Source organism: Harpegnathos saltator, unplaced genomic scaffold, assembly GCF_003227715.2.
Source record: "Harpegnathos saltator strain DR-91 unplaced genomic scaffold, Hsal_v8.6 scaffold354, whole genome shotgun sequence".
NCBI classification, from domain to species: domain Eukaryota; kingdom Metazoa; phylum Arthropoda; class Insecta; order Hymenoptera; family Formicidae; genus Harpegnathos; species Harpegnathos saltator.
Window position 1 is genome coordinate 187,304 of NW_020230155.1, and position 22,516 is coordinate 209,819.

At 42.9% G+C, this 22,516-nt stretch overlaps 1 protein-coding gene across 3 annotated transcripts in view; it reads right to left on the reverse strand.

Moving 5' to 3' along the window:
* Positions 1 to 22,516, reverse strand: part of LOC105188026 (furin-like protease 1) — a 509,265-nt gene that overhangs the window by 62,327 nt on the left and 424,422 nt on the right. For all 3 annotated transcript variants that reach the window (XM_019843557.2, XM_011149235.3, XM_019843556.2), the window contains exons 3-5: positions 7,225 to 7,443; positions 5,806 to 5,934; positions 2,262 to 2,427 (exon numbers count right to left, since the gene is read on the reverse strand). In XM_019843557.2, coding sequence (XP_019699116.2) covers positions 2,262 to 2,427; positions 5,806 to 5,934; positions 7,225 to 7,443 — 514 coding nt within the window. The remainder of the gene's footprint in view (positions 1 to 2,261; positions 2,428 to 5,805; positions 5,935 to 7,224; positions 7,444 to 22,516) is intronic.

Sequence of the window (22,516 nt, forward strand, 5' to 3'; positions counted from 1 at the left end):
ATAAAGAAGCTACATAACTTTCTACGTCCACGTCGTTAGCTCTGGGTTATGCTAAAGGAAAGTTTTATTACCGTATGAGATTACTTATATTAATATAGACTTATTTTAGGTAAATAATTGCCTTTTTTTGTAAAATTTTGATAATCTGATATTAAAATGATGATCAGATATAAAAAACTCCTAAAAATACCAAGATCCAAATTTAAAAAATTTTAAAAATTTTAAAAATTTTTTATTTTGGCCATTCCGTTCCGGACCGGGGTGGCTCCTATAAGAGTCACTAAGAAACTCGAAAACTCTACGCGACATGATGGTTACATATACAGTCTGTAAAGTAAGAGCATGTACGGCATAAATGGCAGTTGGCTTCAAATATTGCTCTAGTTTTTTTTAGCCGTATTGTGAGACATATCTCAAGCACAAGCTTCGAGGAAAAAGAGTGTGCACTTTGAAACAGCTGACACGACAAATTCGTCTCATTTGGAGGTCTTTACCGAACGAATACGCAGTCAACTTAGTGGAAAGTATGCCTCGGAGATTCCAAGCAATTATCAATGCCGGTGGTGACTGGACTCATTATTAATGGTATAGTGTTTTTTTTCTCATGGAGTACAACAAATCCATGTACTTAAAAATCATTAAAAATAAATTTTTCTACACATTAACCCGTACACGCTCTTACTTTACAGACTGTAGTGGAAAGTAGCCTCGGAGATGCCAGGCAATTATCAATGCCGGTGGTGACTGGACTCATTATTAATGGTATAGCGTTTTTCTTCTCATGGAGTACAACAGATCCATGTATTTAAAAATCATTGAAAATAAATTTTTTTACCCGCACACGCTCTTACTTTACAGACTGTATATATAAATTTTCCGCAAAAAAATTGCAAATTTTAAAAGAAAAATGCCGGTCCTCTAAAGGTTAAAGGTTAGACATCTTGTCATTTGTATTGTAACAATAAGTAACATTCAGTCGACAAAGGTCGTTTCTGTGTATAAAAAAAAGGTGCAAAAAAGAGTGAAACGAATATGGAATGCGATAAAGTGTTTTTCCGACATGTGCTTCTTCATTACTTTGACTTGAAAAAAGTGCAGCTGAAGCTTATGAATTGCTTCTGGACACATAGCGAGACTGCTCCTTCGAAATGAACGTGTAGAAAATGCATGCAACGTTTCAAAAGAAAGAGATATTGAGGTTCAAGACAAGAAACGTTCAGGGCGGCCGAAAAAATTTGATGACGAGGAACTGCAGGAGTTATTGAATGAAAATTTGGCACAGACGCTCAAAGAATTATCAGTAGCCCTTGGAGTCGACAAATCAACCGTTTCGAGGCGGCTATATACCTTAGGGAAAAGGAAGGAAAATGGGTGCCTCATAAATTGTCAGAAAGTTCTAAGTTGAATCGCTTGAACATTTGCATTTTCTTGCTTGCTAAACATAACAGAGCTAACAAGAAGAGCTTTTTGTGGCATATCGTGACTGGGACGAAAAGTGGATATACTATGAAAATCTAAAACGGAGTAAGTCGTGGGTGGACCCTGATCAATCTTCAACATCGATACCAAAGCAGAATATCCATGGTAAGAAAATAATGCTAAGCTTTTCGTAGGATATGGAAGACCTAATGTATCATGAACTTCTGAATCCCAGTGACGTGGTTAACGCCACACCTTATCAACGTCAACTGGAGCGATTGAACGACGAATTGATGCAAAAAAGGCCGTCAGTAGCCAGTAATAGGTGATCCTCTAACATGATAACGTTAGACCGCATGTGGCAAGAACGGTTAAAGAAACGCTGATGGGTCTGAAATGGGATCCAGCATATTTCCCCGATTTTGCTCCTTCTGATTTTCATCTGATCCGCTCTGTGCAGCGCACCTTGGAAGACACGCATTTCGCCAACCTCGAGAAACTCCGAAAATAAGTCGATGATTGAATCGCCTCAAAAGACAGGTCCTTCTTTCGACGAGGGATCCAGCTTTTACGAGAAAGATGGCAAAAAGTAGTCGAAAGCAATGGCAAGTATTTTGATTGATGTCCGATTGTAACATGTTACGAAAATAATAAATATTCCAAGTAAAAAGAAAACGGCACGAATTAAATGCAACCCCCTAATATTGTCCTTTCACGCTTGGACTATTCTCGCTTAAAATCCTGCGATTACTGTAATCGCGTCTTTCTCGAATCGCTTCGGAGAGGTCTAGGCCGCGTCGCGAGTCGCGGAGTATTAAGTAATGCTTCTCGGAGCCACTCACCACCTACGCCAGCTCCAAAAGCAACGCCTACGGCGCAAATAGAATTGTTGGCAGTGGCAGCGACCTCTCCGGCGCACCTGGTGCCGTGTCTATTGCTGTCGACCAGGTCGTATCTCGGCATCGGGTCCTCGTCGTGGCTGTTGACGTCGTAACTTGCCTGCGGGTCCTGAAACGAAAATCGGCAACGGCATCGATATAAGAGGAGAGAGGAGAGCAGCTCGCGCCTCTCGTTCGGGCTCTCGCGAGGCTGTGCTCTCCTCTCACGATGGAGACAAACAGGCGCGAGCAGGGCGTTTCGCTTCGACGACTAATGAAAACGAAGCGCGCCTCGCTGTAGCGGCGATAAAAGTACGTTGGGCATGTATCATAAAGTCGCCCGGGGTGGACGTTCCGGCGAAGTTCCTCGCGAGAAATTGCGAAAGCGAAACTCTTGCAGCGTAGAATTTACAGGCGAACGCTCGCGTCGTAATTTCTCTCGCGCGTCCAAATGAAACGACGACGCCAGGCCAGGCAAGCGCAAGAAGAGAAATATTTTGACCCGTTTCTCTGTTGTTAGCAGATTTGACAAATATGCGCATATTACCGCGGTTTTTTCCCTCCGGGCGATGGCGAATGTAACAAAACGGATCAGAAGTACGTGTGATTTTTGCGTTTCGATTTGTCTTCAGCAAGAAGTCGCGATTATCCGCTTTTGTGATAATGGCCAGATGAGAGAGAAAGAGAAAGAAAGAGAGAGAAAGAAAGAGAGAGAGAAAGAAATAGAGAGATATATATATATATGAACGGATATGTTTGCTCTTGACGTAAATGAATCGAAAGAGAATAATAAGTAACGTAGATCAGAGTGTGTTTATTTTCATCTAGATAAAATTGTACAGATAAAATCCTGACACCGACCCGTCTTTATCTTTTTTATCTGTCTTTCTATCTTATCTGTCTGTCTATCTATCTTTAGATACCTGTCTTTAGATATTAGGTAACCAAAAAAGTTCGTGCGCTTTTGTGTATTAAAAATTAAATAAAGGCAGAAATTTTCAGGAAAAAATGTTAAATTGATTTCTGGATAAATAATGAATTGATAATTCTTCGTCATCAGTAACGGAGGGTTTTCCTGGACGCGGTGCATCATCAAATGATTCATCGCCAGAACAAAATTTTTTAAACCACTTACTGTAAAGTTTTTTTAATCTGTTTCTTTAGCACATCTTCTTCGAATGCTACGCATATCTCACGACGCGCTTCTGCAGCTTTTAACCCGAGTTTAGATTCATAAAACAAACATGCTTGAATTACACTCGATTCGACAGGCATTTGAAAAGTGTGAATAATCATTAACCAAGAGACCATATCACGACAAAGTTCACCAATTAACTCGCACAAATCTCTGCTATGCGATATGTATAAACGCGCGCGCCCGACAAGTCTCAACAAGATTCGACAGCTCATTGCATCGAACTCAAACAAAAACCGCACTAACCTTTTTGCTCATCTAGTAATGTGAATATACAGGATGTCCGAGATCTTTTGGAAACGAACAATCATGAAGATTAATCAGATCAAACTGAGAAGAAAAGTTCAGTACCATTTTGCAAAAATCGCAATAGTTATTAAGTTATTAATGCTTGAAAATGACTGCATCTAGAAGCTCTTTTAATTGAAAATTTTGCTTATTTATTTGCAAAACGGTAAAGGATTTTTTTCTAGCGATAGATGAGTGTATTGAACTTTGAACCCTGAGCCTTTTGAACCTGTTGTTAAGCACAATAGCCGTCATATAATTGTAGATTAAATCATTCTAAGCAAAAAAGTCCTTTACCATTTTGCAAATAAGTAATTAAGCAAACAAGTAATCTGCAAATTCAACACAATTCAAATTTTCAAGTTTTAATTAAAATGTCCCACTTCTAGATGTGGTTATTTTCAATCATTAATAACTTAATAACTATTGCGATTTTTGCAAAATGATACTTGACTTTTCTTTTCAGTTGGATTTGACCAATCTTCGCAATTTTTTGTTTCCAAAAGGTCCCGGACACCCGGTACATTATCTTCATTTGCAGCTTAACACGTTCACTGCGCGCATCTCGAATCCAAGTCGAATTTTTACGTCACGCGTGTCGAAACACTTGAAATCTGTGTGATTCTAAGCGTTTAAATGCGGCAGTACAAAAAGTCAACACTGATTGTCACCGTTTGTTTGCGGTGTATGTAGGTTAGAACTTGAAATAAAATTGTTCGTCACAGAATTTGGATTCGTCGTCATATCTGTCGTGGTGGCTGTACCAATTTTGTATGAAAATATTTGTTAGCACACAGCGCAGGCAGCGAAAATCCGACGGGCAGTGAACATGTTGAATCGGGGAAAAAGACTGAGATCGGCATTTATCTACAATCAGGACAAAGCGCCACGAGGAATTCATACATTCCATCTTATATCCATCTGGCTAATTAAAAAAAAATCGTCCAAGCCACAAGAGCGGTCACGACACTCGTGAACTACAATGTTCCTATCGCCGAAGGCTCGATCGATGCGATGCGCCTGTCGAATCTGCAGTCGCGCATTTTTCCACGGACGTACGTCAGTTTAACACGAACAGAGACGTGAAATAAATTAATCAACGGATACTCCGGTGCGTACACGCGCTCGCATAATGAGAACCGTGCGCGCGGAGGCTCGCGACAAGCTCGCGTAATCAGCAGCGCGACGCGCCTTGAGCGCGTCGTCGTCTCGCAGCGGTTGTGTCTGCCGCCGGCTGATTAATGCGATTCACTTTCTACTGCGCGTATGCAAGTATACTATTCAATGTAACCAGCCGTGAATCAATAGCTGCTCGCGTGCATACACTTGCGAGCCGAATAACCCCGTCCGATATCCCGCGTGCGCTCTCAACAGTCGATATTCCCAGTGCGGCCGCGATACGCCTTCATCTGCCGTATTCTATTGTGCGCGTATTCTCTCCGCACCGGAATTGTTCTCCCTCCCCTTCACCCCTCGCCTGCTATTCCCCTGTGTCACTCTCTCTCTCTCTCTCCCTCCCTCTCTCTCTCTCTCTCCTCTCTCTCCAGCTGCATTTACTTTTTCTTCATGATCAGCGTCGAATATATATACGCACGTATCGAGAGATCGATCATCGCGCGCGCTCGTGCGCGTGATATTAGGCAAACATTAAGCGTTTGAGTTTTCGCTTATCGCGTAAATTTCATTTACCCGAGAGAGAGAGAGAGAGAGAGAGAGAGAGAGAGAGAGAGAGAGAGAGATCTACTCCGCGAGATTGCCGCCGCGCGGCTCGCTATGAGAAACTAGAGCAGCGCGCGAAGAGTGGTAAATGCATGCTGCGATATTTTAATAGGTGGAAATTGAATACGAAATACAACTGCTCGCCTCTGGACGAGCTGGACATAAGTATGTGTGTGTGTGTGTGTGTGTATACGTGAGAGTTTTACTTTATATTCTTTCCGCGAGGAGAGGAGACACTTTTCCACAGCGAATGCAAACAAGTCCATGGGTTCTGTCTGCGCGAGAAAAACGCGCCGAGCTACTCACGTAATTCTTGTAGAGGTCAGGATGATCCTTCTCTAATCCGTCGTCGAGAATTGTAACTACTACGCCACTTCCGGTGATTCCCTCCGCCCAGGCACCCTGCACGTTCATGTCCAAGCCCTTTCCCCTGTTCTGAAAAGAGAAATTATCGAATTCCTCGAACATTCCGGCTCCAGGCTGTTAGGCCCGTCACTGGTCTACGATAAAAGTGTCGATAGTCTTTTTAAATTGATATCTATCGAGCTCCTTTATTCGCGTCATTGTGTTGCATGTGTGTGTGTGTGTGTGTATGTGTATGAGCGCGCGACACAACACTCTTCGAGAAAGTTGCAATATAAAAGACAGCCGCGCGCTTATGCGTTTACCGACGACGTCGGAAGCGCGCTGTTATTGCCGTGAGTCGATCGTAAACTTTTGTTCAATCTGCCGCGAAGAACGCCGTTCTCCAAATATTTTCGATCGGCGTAGTAATAACTTTTCGACAACAAACGATATGATTCGTGAAACTCGTTCTCGTTCAGACACAACGAAACGTCAACGTTTACGGTGCGATTCATTTTGAGAAAAATCTGCATTCGCCTGCATTTGTTCGCGAGTGCGCGCCACACCGCGGCACGTATAATGTCGTTTAACCCTTTATGTGGCAGTCGTAAGTATACCATTTTTTTTCATTTTACGATATACTATTTACAGTCTAATGAAAGTAAGTACAATCTCATATTTTTCTATATTAATACTTACTTTCTCATGATTTTTTCGCCCGATTATCCATTTTTAATTATAAACAAATTATATTTTATATAATATTATATATTATAATATTATTGTTATATATTTATATAATATCATAAACATTATATTTTTAAACATAATAATTAAAAATAACGTCGAAAAAAGCGATTTAAAAAAAAACTTTAATTTCTTGGAAAATATTTGAAATTAGAAGCTAAAATTTTGCTGAATATTCTTCACGTTTTAAAATGTAATCTAAATTTTTCTCAGAATTTTCCGCACGTTAGATTTTTTATAGACAAATTTCTTGTTTACTATGCGTGAAGATAATTATTAATTAATTATAATTATAAAGATAATTCATTAATTTATTGATTTATCGATATTCTGTAAATTTCTTACAAACATGTTTTATATATAATAAGTTTCATCGTATATCTGATTTACATTTATTCAGACTTATATTATATTATATTAGTTTGCTCCTATACGGCAGCCATATTAGGTCTCCCATTTTGAATTTTTGAAATCTGGCTTCAGACTTGTAATCAGCGATCCAAAAAACATAGAAATGCAAGATTTCACAGGAATCTATCGGGTAGAAAAGTGTGCCACGCAAAGGGTTAATTAATCACACAATTTATTATAGTCGGCGGTTTGGCATGTGGATTATCGATTAAAATCGCTCACCAGATACCACATTTGAGGCCACCTCTCGTCGTTCAGCATGGTTAGTATATTGGACGGACGTTTGACTATAAGATCCCTCTTAGTGCGCGATTTCGCCCGCTGTTGCTCCGCTCTACGTACTCTGGAGTCTTTTATTAGCCTCTGGTGCACTTCGAGATGCGGCTCCGTCGATCTCTTCTCCACGGATCGATGCTCCATGTGGTACCAGTCATCGTTTATCTGTAACAATGTCGTTTCGTATGAATACCATGAAAATACCGAGGGTGCCTCTCTATCTACTCCTGTTTACCTCCTGTCTACCAGATGCAAGGAATTATCGATTGCACTCGTATATCGGTAGCTTATTCATACATAAACTATAGTTTCTTCTCTCTTCACAACTTCATTTGTAAAATGACTTACGATTTACGGTTAATAAATTTATATCTTTACGCATGGATATCAACACAAATAGATATAGTTTACAAAAATATATATTTATATAAGCGTTTGAAGGTGAATGGGGAGCGATCACATAGCTGAATCGAGCATTCACACGGGGTACGTTTCGATTGCCTGTTACTTTCGTATTAATAGAACGCATTTTTACTAAGACTGGTCAAATTATTTCAGAATAAATTTTGAGCCAACAAAAATTATTATGCTTATATTTATAAATGGCTCATTTCCTTATTAAAATATTTTTGAAATATTTTATACATGTGTTTCATCTTTTACTATATCTTTTTTATTATCAATTAAAATCTATGGAATTATAATAAAAAAGGTAAAGAGAAGGTTAAATAAATGGATACAGTCTTTTCTTAAATGTTGAGTTAATAAAAGTTGTTATGCTGATATTTTTAAAATCAGAATAAATGGCTAATTTTTTTATTAAAATATTTTTTGGGATATTTTGTGCATGTGTGTTTGATCTTTTACTATATTTTTTTATTATCAATTGAAATCTATGGAATTGCAATAAAAAAGATAAAAAGAAGATTAAATAAATGGATACAATCTTTTCTTAATTTTGAGCCAAAAATAAATTGTTATGCTGCTGTTTTTAAATCAGAATAAATGGCTAATTTCTTTATTAAAATATTTTTTGGATATTTTGTATATGTATGTTTCATCTTTTACTATATTTTTTTATTATCAATTGAAATCTATGGAATTGCGATAGAAAAGTAAAAAGAATATTAAATGAATGGGTAAAAACTTGTTTTTATTAATTCTTTTTAGAAATCTAAACTGTTATCGAACAAAACTACCGAAAAACTACCGAAAACTACCGTGTAACTATCGATAATCACGTTACAAACTACCGATAATTATCGATAGGGTAGAAAATCGAGTAGTTCTCCGCCTTTATCCGCCTCTATCCGCCTGTCCTTCTGTTGTCTGTCTCTCCACCGAATCCGTTGCGGGAAACGACTGAACGGAGGGCCGCGGTTGTGCGTCGGTGTTCAATTAGGAGTTAACGATCGTGAACATCGCCGCTGGCGATCGTTTCTCCGTTGCTGTCCCATCGTGCTCCTTAATTACGCGTGGTCTCAATGAGGGGAGGGGGAAAGAACGAACGCGGGTTGACGTGCTCGCGGATAGATGGCAATTTTGAAATCGCTGGAGCGGCGTAACGAGCCGCGTGCACGCCTCGCACGCATCGCGATTACACATCAGCTAAACGTGGAATTGCAAGCTCGGGAAATGGGTAGCCGCGCGATCCTCCCCTCCCCGCTGCATCTAGTGCGCGCTTCCCAAGCTTTATTATTTCTGTTACGACGGGCGCGTTACGCGCGTTATATTTATGCGCACGCAACAGCTCGTTCAGCTCCTCTCGGCCGAACGGCCACTTCGGGCTTCTTCATCGTCGGGTTACACGTTGCAAAACTGCGAAAGCTAGTTAACCGAGCGCGCGAGGCTCGAGAGGAGGAGGACGCTGCACAACAAACGTTACGTGCAAAACGAAATCGACCAAATTGCGAGCGTGAACTCGCTAAGCCGGGGCTGAAATCTGCCGGGAGTTCGCATTAATTATCGGGATTGGATTAACGCGCGCACTCGCGTATCCATTTTTTCCCATTATCCCGCGACGATGTAGACAAGATAAATGCCCGCTAAATCCCGAGTCGCGTTTATTAGGGTTACGAGATATATCATCCTCCGACGGAAATGAAAATGTATACCGGCCATAAAACAACGGCGTTTGATGCGCAAGTTTGTTCCAACGGGTACAAAAATAAGGGTGTACGACGAGAGAGGGAACGAGAGCTCGTGAGACAAAGAGAGCTAAAGAGAGAGGGAGAGAGAGAGAGAGAGAGAGAGAGAGAGGACGAGGAAGAGGGCGGAGAGTGAGATAATGATAAACGTGAAAAGTTAGAGGCCAGCTGCTGCGAGCGGCGTACTTCTTTTGCAGCCGTCTCGGGCCACCCGAGCTGCATTTTTTCATTTCTACGCCTCCCATCCTGCACCTTTATAATGCCACCTTTGGACGTCTCGTGCATATATTTCACTTATACAACGACACTGTACAGCTCCCTATTAATATAAACAAGGCGGAATGAATTAAACGGACGCTCTGCAAATTCTGTTTGCAGGAACTCCTAATGTCGTCGCATTTTTAGCGAGATTAAATAATTGTCACGCTAGAGAAACAGAGACAGAGAGAGAGAGAGAGAGAGAGAGAGAGAGAGAGAGAGAGAGAGAGAGTCGCGCGATACGGCGAAACGTGCTTTAACGTCAGCGTCAGCGTCGCTTCTTCATCTTCGAGCTCGTCCAGTGGACAACATAAACAAACCCTTCGATAATTGTTGGTCTCGTCTTTTTCAAATGCAAATCGTTAAAGTGCCGGGAAGTATAGATCGTTAAAGGGAGCGCAAAGCGAACTTTGTTGCTTCAGCCAACGTTGGGCTTCATCTTTTGGTTTTACTTTCGCCGAGAATCGCTAACTTATAATTTACGCCGTTGGCGCGTGAGTCTCGCGCAAGTTGCGCAACTAAAACATTTACCGCGATATTATTAATATTTTTTTGTCAGTCATTTTGCGTTTATTTGCATGGCCGAAGTTTCGAAGTTTACAGCGGTAAACGCGGGAAACGCGGTCGCACAACTTCGGGGAAGTCAATGCGCTCATCTTAGGGCCAATCTCACCGTCTTCGATTAATTTAATCGGTCGATTATTCCGTTAGAATTGACTGGTCGCACTTGTCGTTCGGCAGAATAGACCAAAATTGACCTGTCACGGCTGACACTTAATCGGCGAATTAAGCTAATCGAAGATGGCGAAATTGGCCCTTCATTCGCGAACATGAATTTTAACGCGCGTCGCAGCGCGACTATTATCCTTTATACCCTGAGTTAAGTTACCTAAGGCCATCTTGCTAAACTTTTATGTAATTAAATAGTTTTTGACATATTATAAACAGTGAATTGGAAGGAACATATTTTCATGAAGCGAAGACAATTGGGATTATTACTTAGGAAAATGTACTGGATGATTGTGGTCATCAGTCACAACTGTCAACAAAAAGTAAGTTGCTATTATGTAAAAGTTCATTGTTATTTTAAAGCCGACATGGACACACGGTGTCCAGCTATGTGGCTCTGCTACAAACTCCAATGTTGAAATCTTGCAATGACTCCAATCCAAGATACTTCGGATCCTCGTGGATGTACTCGTGGATGGTATGTCACAAACAATACCTTAATCACAACTTGGATATTCTAACGATTAGAGAAGAAATTAGAAGACTCTGCCTTCGATATCAAGATCGTATTAACAATCATCCCAATGCTTTAGCTGTGAAAACCTTATGAAAGAATTTAGGACTCGCAGACTTGAAAGAAAATTACCCCAGGTATATAATTAACAGATCGATTTTAGTTACAGAGGAGTGTTCTGCTGAGAGCACATCCTTCGAGCCGGTAATTAGTTTTTAACAAAACTATTACTGAACGTCTCGTATGCAAAGACAGATTGCGATACATATTTGATTGTAAAAATAAAAAGAAATATATTATAACACCAGGAATAGGAAAATAAACTTTATAACAGTTTATCACAGTTTAGTAATTTTGTAACATTTATATTATATAATAAATTTTATAATATTTTATTTTATTACAGTTTAATGATTTTAAGTACCCGACAGGAGAAGGTAGGATGAGATACAGAGAGAAAGAATTCAAAAAGTGTAAATGTTTAAACAGAGCGATACTTTCAAGTGGCGTTACGGGTGTAAAAAGATAAGTAGAGTCCTGCCGGAAGCTCAGCATCGCCTTCTGCGAGTGCTCTTCCGCCGCTTCCGCGGACCTTCGACGCGGGCCGTCCTGCACTCGTCCATCTTAGTCGGATAACTTTTCGTCTCAGTAACCGGCCGCTCGGCCGGGCCATAATCGAACGGACAGGGTCTTCCCAATCGCGGCGAAAGTTCAACCCCGCCGTTCACAGTGGACTTGAATAGTTTCGACGGGCACGACTCGGTTTGTCCGGCGCGCGGTTGTCTCAGCTCGGCGATCGGCGGCAGACAAGGGTCGAGTTGTCTGTTTCTCTTGCGGAAAATCCTCAGGCAAACCTCGTGCCTTCGTTGTGCCCGTCCGTTACACGACGACTCGATCCTCTTTCCCGTCCTTCTTGTCGCGGTCTCCCGCGACGCGCTGCATCTCCTCAAAGACAAAAGAGCCCAGCGCTTTCGTCGCGCTTTCGACGACTCGCAATCTCTGATCTTCCGCATCCCGCCCATGCGAAGACACTTGCTCAAGCGGTACTTCAGGCTCGCCACGTTGGGCTTGCAGTCGTTGTCGTCTGAAACGGCGAACTTCTTCCGTAGCTTCTTAGCGCGGCAACGGCCGAGCCTCGTCAGCGCCGGAAACCACCGAGAAGGCTTCGGCTTGGCTTCGCCAACGGCTGCGAGGAGCTCCGGAGAATCGGCGCATTTGTCTTCAGCGAATGCGCGTCTTCGCGACGAGGCCTCACGCGGCGTCGCGCAAGTTTCCTCCGGCTTGGCTTCCGCTTCGTCTTCAGCTTTATTCGCGTTACTCGCGCAGCACGGCGACTCGGCGTCCTTCGCCCGAGACTTCCGACGAATCATCTCATGAGGTACAAACATCATCGGCGAGGGCTCCACGGTCGCTTTGCATGTCTTCTTCGGGCAATGCTCGCAGTAAGCCGGCGGATTCTCCGACCAGTGTTGCTGTCTCGGTGGCGGAGGGTCGAGTTTCGTCTGATCCTCGTAAGGATCTGATATCGGACATTTGCTCGACGTCCTGTCCTTCGCACAGGGAGCCTCTTGCTCAAGCGATGTGCCGATTCCTTCGAGTCGCGGAACTTCCGAGTCAGGACATTGTTGGGAAACGGTCTCGGATCGTTCAGGCTCATCTCTCTTCGCATCTTCCGCTTCTTCTCCGTCGCGATCTGCCGGCGTGTGCGATGGAGGGCATTTCTCTTCTTCGCGATCGCTCGGATGGGGCGAAGCGCACGGCTTCGGCCGACATCGACGACGAATTTCTCCGTCCGTCGCCGCTTTCCCGCTGGCCCAACGCTTGCAGGATATCACTCGTCCCGCGTCTGCGTCAGCGACCTCAGATTGCGAACATTCGTGGGAATCGCGCGCCGTTGAATCGCACGTCGGCGAGTCGCACGCTCGCCGATCGTTATATTGCTCAGGTTTGCACAGGTAGATCGGGCACGCGGAGCCGATCGACCGATGATACTCTCGCTGGTTTAATAAATCGCCGCAAGAACTCGGCTGACTCCCCTCGGCTGTTTCAAGACCATCGCTGCACCTTTCGAGCGTCTTCCCGCAGGGTTCCGCGGCCTGCTGATGGTCCTCGATGCATCTCGGGGATTTCCTCGAGCGGTTATCCTTCTCGCAGCTGGATTGCGTACTCTTCCACCGTGTGAGCTGCGCGGTCACGCCGTCAGCGATATTACGTCGCAGGAGCAGCAAATTGCCTATTAAGATGTCACCTTCCGTCATCCTCGAGTTTCTACGCGAAGCCGTGGAAGTTGGCGCAACGCGCCAGTCCGACCACCGACGGGAAATCCGCAGCTGGTCGCTTAATACGCGCGTTATTCGGAGCTTTTGGTTGGACAAGAACATCGTGACATCGCCAGGCGAGGCGCTCGTCTCGTAAATCTTGGCCTGTTGAGACGAATGAGGTTTTTCTTTCATACGTTTCCCCGGCTCTTCCAGCGATATCGACGGCCTCTTAAGCGCACGCGACGTCGCTTTTCCGGACACCTGAGTGAGAAGTCGTGTTACTTCCGGGGGAAATATACAATCAGCCGCAATTTGCTCCCACTGAAAGCTCGCTCGTCGATAAACGCACCCCGAATGTTTGAACAAATATTATAATTCCGATCCGAGTGCCGTCCCAATCAAGCGGACGAGTCGAAAATACACGCGATCTTGTAACTTTACCTTCTGCCAAAGAGCTTTCAGCATTTTTTGGGAGCCTGGGAGTTTCGGAATGGAGCTCGATTTTTACTTCGTTGTTACATTTTATCGCTCTCTCTCTCTCTCTCTCTCTCTCTCTCTCTCTCTCACACTCTCTCTCTCTCTCCCTCGAGCTCATTAATTTCGAGAGGTTACATCGCTTTGACGAAGTTGTCAGACACGGCGAAATCAATTTCGACGCGTTCCTTCTCCAATCATCAGACCGGCGTAACTAATTTTGCAAGGAATCGTGCACGACTCGAGATTGATCGGGAAAGCGCTCGCCCGTATTTACCGGAATTTTGAGACTGTGTGGTTGGAGGAAGTATGTGTCGACGCGACACGTGTCGAACGTGCGCGTCCGCTTGGTAAGTGAACGACCTGAAGTGCACGACGGATGGCCGGCATTCCGTTGACACCGTGATTTTCGCTGCACGCTCCGAATGCGTCCCTTATATTTATGGAGCGCTCTCGCCGAAAGAGAGAGAGAGAGAGAGAGAGAGAGAGAGAGAGAGAGAGAGAGAGAGAGAGGAAGAGAGAGAGAGAGAGAGAGTGTGTGAGCGTCAGGATTCATCGTCCTTATCATTCGATCCCGGCGGCCGAATTAATTTCCAGTCGCTCTCTCGCAACTTGGTTGCCGCGCCATTCGCCGGCCGCGCGGTGATCGTCCATTGAACGTCGCTCTTAATTGCCGGCGAAATTCGGGGAACTCCGAAACCGCGAGGCTGCCGAGGTCCTGCGAATTCCATTTCCAACTTTCCATTTGCGACGCTACCGCGGTTTGGAATCCGTGGCTAAATCGCTTTAGCGGCGAGCTTCCAGGTTCATCTTCGATACGTGTCGCCGCACGTACGTGCGCGGCAAGCGCCCGATCCGATCGATCCGATTCATTACGAGTGGCTCAGTTTCCGGGCTTATCCGGTTTGAGAACTCGCGCGAGGAGATTGATTGACGAATTCCGCTCGACGTTCGCGGCGGAATAATATTGCCATTAGTTTACGGCCGCGCGAACTGCCGCAGTCGCGGCAATCCCGCGGATCTCTGGCTCCACTTCGCGAGGATCGCGAGAGCGTCACGCACCCGGCGTACAATGGACAAAACGGCCGAAAACGTGGCTAAAACCCATTTTTTTAAACATTTTTTTTTAATCATTATTGTGTCATATTTTATTAATTCTAAGTCTTTTCTACACTTCTGTTAAGGTGTATTGCAAAATAATTCCACTTATGGGAGTGTTTCGCTAATGTTGCCTACGCTTCGCTACTGTTACTCGTACCTCGCTATTGCTGCTCGCAATGTGTACTAAGCGGAGAGTTCACGCAGACATAACTCTTTCGGGGATAATTACTCAATTAGGATATCCAATTTTTTTACAATAAAGCATGATTTGCTCATGCGTATCGAATGAGTCCGCATCGCCAGGCAACACATTTCTCATACTGCGTCTATGAATTTGATCGCGATAAATTATCAGCAGATGAATCAAGCATTTTGTATATTGAAAAGGACAATTTTTCGAAAAAGATATTAATTGCAAAATATTATAATTGCAAAAACCAGATAGATAAAAATCTCGCGACACGAGTTAGAAAAACATTGAAACTGAATTTTAATTTAAAACGTTAAAGTTTCACTTGAAACTCAGTTCTAACAGAATTTTTTTATTGCACGAATAAAAAATTATTTTGATTAATTAAAAAATTAATTAACTTAAATGCAAACAAAAATTTTGTTCAATTAACCTTATGGATATCTCTAAATAAGATGCAGAGAATATTTTCGACCACAAAAAAAGTTGCTCAATGTTATGAAATTTTTATAAATAAATAATTCAGAAGATTATGGTAGAGATAATATTCTAAACTTCGACTGAGAATAAAAAATACAGATAAAAAACAATTGGTTAAAAAAGATTGCAGCAAGAATATTTGCTCTTAGTTTCGGCAAATTGCCGAAATTCAATTTCTGCCAACTTTATGCTGTGATTACAATATTCCGGCGTAGTTTGGCGCAGACAAACTTTTTCTTATTTATTTTTATGTATCATTACATTTTAAATTCCGCCAGAGTCATAGCACCGGTTCATAACGGGGACTTTGAATCGTAATTCTTAATTAGAGTTACATTTTACACAACAGCATTATTTTGCTTTACTCAGGAAGCGTATATTTATATTAATTGCAACGAAAATTTAATAAATAACAGTGTTATTAGAAGCACAAATCATACATACAACTAAACATCGATGAAGAAGTCTAATGACCTGATATAGTGGCAATCCTGTGAATGGAATCACAATTGTCATACTGATTATAGCTCCTAAAATCGTATAAGAGACTTGCGGTTTTCATGAACTTCGTGTACTCGTAACTCCCATAAATGGAATTATCTTGCAATACACCTTTACAGAGGTCTAGAAAAGATTTAGAATTAACAAAATATAATATAATAATGATTAAAAAAAAATGTTAAAGAAAAATAGATTTTGGCCACGTTTTCGGCCGTTTTGACCACTATGCGGCCACGCGAACTATCGCAGTCGCGGCAATCCCGTGGATCTCTGACTCCACTTCGAGGATCGCGAGAGCGTCACGTGTCCGGCGCGGCGCTCCTCGCGTGCGCCTGCGATGAAGTCGCCGACGTGCCGCGAGCATAACGAGGATGGGATCGACAAGTCGGATTTGGAAGAAAGCAGGCACTAAGCTGCCGATCGCTTTGAAACGGAATTTCACCGAAACTCTTCGTATCTCGAGAATGTTTAATAACACAAGAAACTAATTATTTTCCATCTTCGACTGAACGAGCAATCGCTGATCTCTTTTCGCTCGGTTTTTGTTCGCTCGACACAAGTCGCGGTGTTCCCCACTAAGGCGGGAAGGAACTCGGAATCGTGGAGTTGAACTTGGTGCAAGGTCGTCAGCGAGGTATCGAGGACAATCTTTTCTCGGAGAAGATTGGTATCACTCTCAATTATATGCGATGAGCGTCATTAAATCGGCGACGGTCGTAATAGTTGTCGACACGCCATCCAGATACATACAAGGTACTTTAAAAAAGGATTCGAGACTCTAAGGGCAGTATTCACAAAATAGAGGAGAAAAGTCCTAATAAACATGGCTCGAAAAATTAATATCGTCGGAGTTATGAATAATTATTTATCTTAATTAAAGCAAGCGATTTACACGCTTCTGGTACTTTTGTATTCCCTAATGTAATTTTTCTATATCATTTATCGGTGAAGAGAGAGTAACATGCTTTAAAGAAATCCCTAAAAAGAAGTCTCTTCGCTCTTAGGAAAACAAACATTTATTTTCTTTCTATTTATATACACGCTTCATCACAAGCGATTGTTAGTCACACATTTTCGTGAACAGTGAACAGTTGCGGAGAGCTATCATAAAGTTTTCGCAGTGCGGTAAAAATGACATTGTATCACTCTGATCAAGAAATGACAAAAATGCAATTCATGCATGGCCATACACTAGAAGCGAGTAAGTTACTTGCTTTAATTAAAAGAAATAATTGTTCACAACTCCAATATTAATTTTTCGATCCATGTTTACTAGAACCTTTTTTCTCCATCTTGTGAATACTCTTCACCCTTAAAATGTTGAACTTTTTTTATAAACACCCTATATAATCCTATACAAAATCCTATATAAAATTGTATATTGGGTGAATGTGCAAGTTTTGGTATAGAAATGTACTCAGGCCGTGCAAACCAGAAGCAAGTAAATCACTTGCTTTAATTAAAATAAATAATTGTTCACAACTTGGACAATATTAATTTTTCGACCTTTGTTTACTAAAACTCTTTTCCTCCATTTTGTGAGTACTTTTCACCCTTAAAGTTCTGAACTCTTTTTTGTAAACACCCTCTTATATAATCATATAAAATTGTATATTAGGTGAATGTGCAAACGTTTGGTACAGAAACGTATCTCAGGTATGGCCATGCGCATCAGAAGCGAGTAAGTCACTTGCTTCAATTAAAATAGATAATTGCTCATAACTCCGATAATATTAATTTCTCGATCCATGTTTATTATAACTTTCTTTCCTTCACTTTGTGAGTACTATCTGCTTTTAAAGTCCTGTATCCTTCTTTTTAAACACCCTGTATATATGTATATATATCGGACGCAGCGTCCAATTTCTTAAAACTTCGACGTGCCGATCGTGCGGCCATTAGGGACTCACAAATTGAATCCGGCATTGGGATATCGCCAAGTTCTAGACTCGCGTCCTCGCCTACGCAGGATAATCGATCACAATGCCGCTGGCTTCGCATCGAATCTGATTCATTAGGTGCAGCGCTCTGGTGGTTCATCCGATTTATCGGCTGGCGCGAAAGCGTTGATTGGCGGACGCTGGATTGCGGACCGCAGAAATTGTGAAAGCTCTCGGCGAAGGGATAATGTCATCGTGATGGTCCGGCAGCAGCGAGAACGGCGCGCGCAGTACGGTAATTTCATAGAGTGCATCCAGCGCGGCGAATTGGTACGCAATCGAATCGCCGATGCACAAAGGGGACGGCACCGCAGAAACAGAGCGCCGCGCAAGAAATTACGCAACCGTTCGTTCTCTCTCTCTCTCTCTCTCTCTCTCTCTGCTCTCTCCTCTCTCCTCTCTCCTCTCTCCTCTCTCCTCTCTCCTCTCTCCTCTCTCCTCTCTCCTCTCTCCTCTCTCCTCTCTCCTCTCTTCTCTCTCTCTCTCTCTCTCTCTCTGTCTTGCTCTCTTCTTGCGGCTCCCTATTTTCCTCTCCATCTCTCCGACTGTGCCACCGTCGAGGAGAAAGTCGTTAAATTTTCCTCTGCGTTCCATCACGCGCGTGTCCACTTTCAAGTACGAATCGGTCTGCTCGGACGCTTAAGGTATCATCTTCTATTTCGCAAAGTAAGAAATATTTCCCGCACACACAGCGTGGCTGGAAGGGAGGTTGAACTGCTTGTTCTTTGCAACCCCGCTGGAAAGTTCCACGCTATTCTCACCGTAAGTAAACAAATTGGAAAAGCACCTCGCCTGCCGCCAGGAAATGAAATCACGAACTTATATTCGAGTTTCCTCGCTCTCACTCTCGCTCTCGCTCTCGCTCTCGCTCTCTCTCTCTCTCTCCCTCTCTCTCTCTCTCTCTCTCTCTCTCCCCCTCTCTCTCTCTCTCTCTCTCTCTCTCTCTCTCTTTCGTTTTCGCGCTCATGGTAGTTTCCGTTTAAAGAGTACTGCTAACGAATTCATTAGATATCAAAGTTTACCACGTGCAACATCCCGCGTGTAGAGTAGCGAGTACTTTTCCATGTTAAAAAATCGTCGATCGCGATCTTATTTTTTTATGTAAGACATCCTCTCCTTCAAGTCCACAAGTCGATGAGAAATGTGCTGAAAATTATGTTGATTCAGCAGTTGATTTGATATTTCCAAGACTTCATCGCGATAACCGGAAGCTATTATGTAGATGTCAACAATTATTCAGTTTATTTCATGCTCGAGTGTCGATATATTGATATACACGTATCGATTTGAATATCAACTTAATAGATACCGACTGGATTGCCAATAATCGGTCGACATCTGTCTGTAGAGTAAATTCGAATAAGACGGCCATGATATAATACTCACAATATTGTTATTGCGAATAGTGTATGCACATATGAACTACTGTAAATATCAATTATTTTTGGGAATGACTACAAAAGACGCACCGTTCAGCAATTATTGAAGAAATTGCAGTCTGTGACCGTTTTATCCGCATTTACCCTATGATATCTTCCAGATGTCGACTGTATATCGACGTGATATCGGCAAAATGTCACGAAGAATCTAGTCTTTATCAAATCTCACATCTGTTAAAAAATCATCATTGACATCGATTCGATCGTCGACTTGTTAGCCTGAGTTTCGGGAGAATTTCATAGGTGCTTCCGACAATGCCTCTCTGACAAGGAAACATACCCAACCGTTCCTCACCGATTTTGATGGGCATTGGATATTTTGTAGAGCATAAAAAAGTATTAGATACGTATTTTTTTTATGTGCTTATCTCGAGGTTTAGGGGTCGAAATCACCCCTTGAAGAAAACGGACTTTTTCGTTGTTATTTAATATCTCATAAAATATGAGGTGTATAAGAAAGTGTTTCAGACAAAAGTTTTACAGTATTTTATACTCTTTCTATCGGCTTGGTCAAATTTTTCAAAATGCAAGTTTTTGCATTTTGAAAAATTTGCCTTTCAAGCAACTGTTCACAAGCAAACAAACGCCGTTCAACATCTCTCTTTCGGTTTCAACTCGTACGGCACCCAATTTCCTTGCTTCTGAATCATTCCCATGTCTTTGAGGCGTTTTGAAATTGCTTGCTGAGTCACTCCCAATGATCGTGCCAATTCTTCTTGACTTTGACACGAGTCTTCATTAAGTAATGCCTCCAATTCTGCATCTTCGAAAACTTTCTCTCTTCCACCGCTATGCCGGTCTTCGACGTGAAAATCACCGTTCTTGAAGCGTTGAAACCACTCACGACATGTTCTTTCACTAATAGCGGCCTCACCATAACTATTTGAGAGCATTCGATGAGCCTCAGCAGCAGATTTCTTCATATTGAAACAGAAAATTAAAACTTCCCGCAAATGACAAGAATTTGGCTCGTAAACTGACATTTTCAATCGAGAATAACTTTATGATGCAGACACAAATCGACTAATGTTTCTATGGGGTTATGTTGACAGATGCCCAAGTTTATTGCATCACGTCTATGATCTATTTATTTCGACCACTACTTACCGTTAAAGCCATCTATAGGAAAACGGCGGAAGTAAAGTTGTACACCTAATACGAAACAGAATATTTTTATTAACACATTTGCCAGCAGTGACAATAGCCATCGATGGCCAATGTCACACTGGCAGCGGACGCGAATAAAAGTATTTTGTTTTACAATTAGTAAGATTTTATTACCCTATAACGTGTTTTAAGATGCCTTTGCACATAGAAAATCGTAATCGTAAGGTCTCAAGAAAACTGACCAATCGCAGTCGATCATTCCTCTAGCGCAAGGAGAATAATCGACTGTGACTGGACAGTTTTCTTACAACCTTACGGTTAAAACTCTTCTATGTGCAATGGTCCTCAAGCGTTGTCTACAACGCCCTGCTGGTGGTAGGAGTAGTAGATTAAAGCCATAAGACGCTGGAGTAAGCTGTTTTTCCAGGAATATAAGGCGTAGAGTAAAGCCTATTCTATAGTACATTAATCGCAAGTCGCGAGGTTGCGAGCAAATTGACCAATTACAGTCGATTATCTTTCAATCACTAAAAGAATAATCGACTGTGATTAGTCAATTTGCTTGCAACCTTGCGACTTGCAATTAATGTAGAATGGACTTAAGATCGTACTCGAAATGGTTGAGTTCCATTTTCTACGATCTGTTTCCTTACTTTCAGCCAATGAGAATTCAGCAGCAACACGCAACGTGCGCGATAGGAGGTACACGTCGTTGATTGGCTTATTGTAATACTTACTACGCGGCATTATAGACATTCGAGCGTAAGGAGACCTTAATTCTACAACCTGTGTCTAAAGACTATTCTTTTCATCCATTACTCTTGCTGTCATTGTAGACGCTTTAGATGTTACCCGCTGCTAACTCAAGCGAACTCAACTAAATGCATCAAATGCAAGTCGTAGTTGAATTGTCATGAAGTATGACGGTAACATAGATGGTTGTGCTCATCATTTTTTTTTGCTCCTGGAGAAACTACCTCAAAGAGGCACTCGTTATCGGAAGTACCCACAATCGCGCGTAATTACGCTACCAATGACAAAGAAACGTGTGAGCGACATCGGTGCGGCGTGTCAAGTCGCCGACATGCTCAAGATGACTATTATCTCGTTTGACATCCGATGTTATTGCGTCACTCTCGCTTCGCTCATGCTTCGCGTTTGCCTCACAAGCTGAACATCGTTTTAATGGCCCGTCATGCTATATCGGGCGCGCCTCTCGAGCCGGCGTGTCGAGCGCTCGTGCGTGAAAAGTATCGGCGGCGGTTAGGTAAAACGCGTGACGCGCACGTGCGGCCGAGGTAATTCCTTCGCCGACCCGGTTCCCTGAAATAATTTAACAGGGTAGCCGCACGCGCGGTCTGTGCGCCGGCTACCCGGTAGTTTCGTCGTTTTCCATACGCCCCGGTTCGGCGGGGAACGCTTTCCGATAATGCTGATCCAGTACGCATACATCAAGCCGAGGTCGCAGTTCGGTAAGCAATGCTTCTTCGACGGGAGCGAGGTCAACGTGCAGGACATCCCGCCGGATCCGCAACTCATGCGGGACTACGTCCAGAGGAGCCACCGCGACCGCGGCGAGCAGAAGTCCGCGCAATTTGCCCTTCACGAGGTGAGGCAATCCGAAGGGGAGCCGAGTTCGCGACTTCTTCGGTATTAATCCTCGTTAACTCTCTCGCCGATAACTTTCGTCGCAGTAATTTTGCCGGTCGTCGGAAAAAAGACGATGGCGAAGCGATTCGCGCCGGGAATAACAGCGCGCGATAAAAATATGAGGGGACTCTTTCACAAGACGAAAACACAAATTTGAAAGGCGCCGTCGAGATGTCCGTCGGGAGAGGTCCAGCGCGGGTCGTTGAAAGGAACATTGAATAATTCTTAACGCGAGCGAAGATTGAAAAGTTTCGGTCGTCATTCTTCGCCGTCAATTACTCCGTCTGCCCGGCACAATGCCGTCAAGTAATATAAAGCCGCGTGCGCTTCAAGATCATATCGTCGATGGCATTGTACGAGCCATTATTCTCAAATTCGGCATCAGCCATCGCTAATGAATTTCTATAAACATTCGAGACACTTCGAGATTTCTACACATATATACAG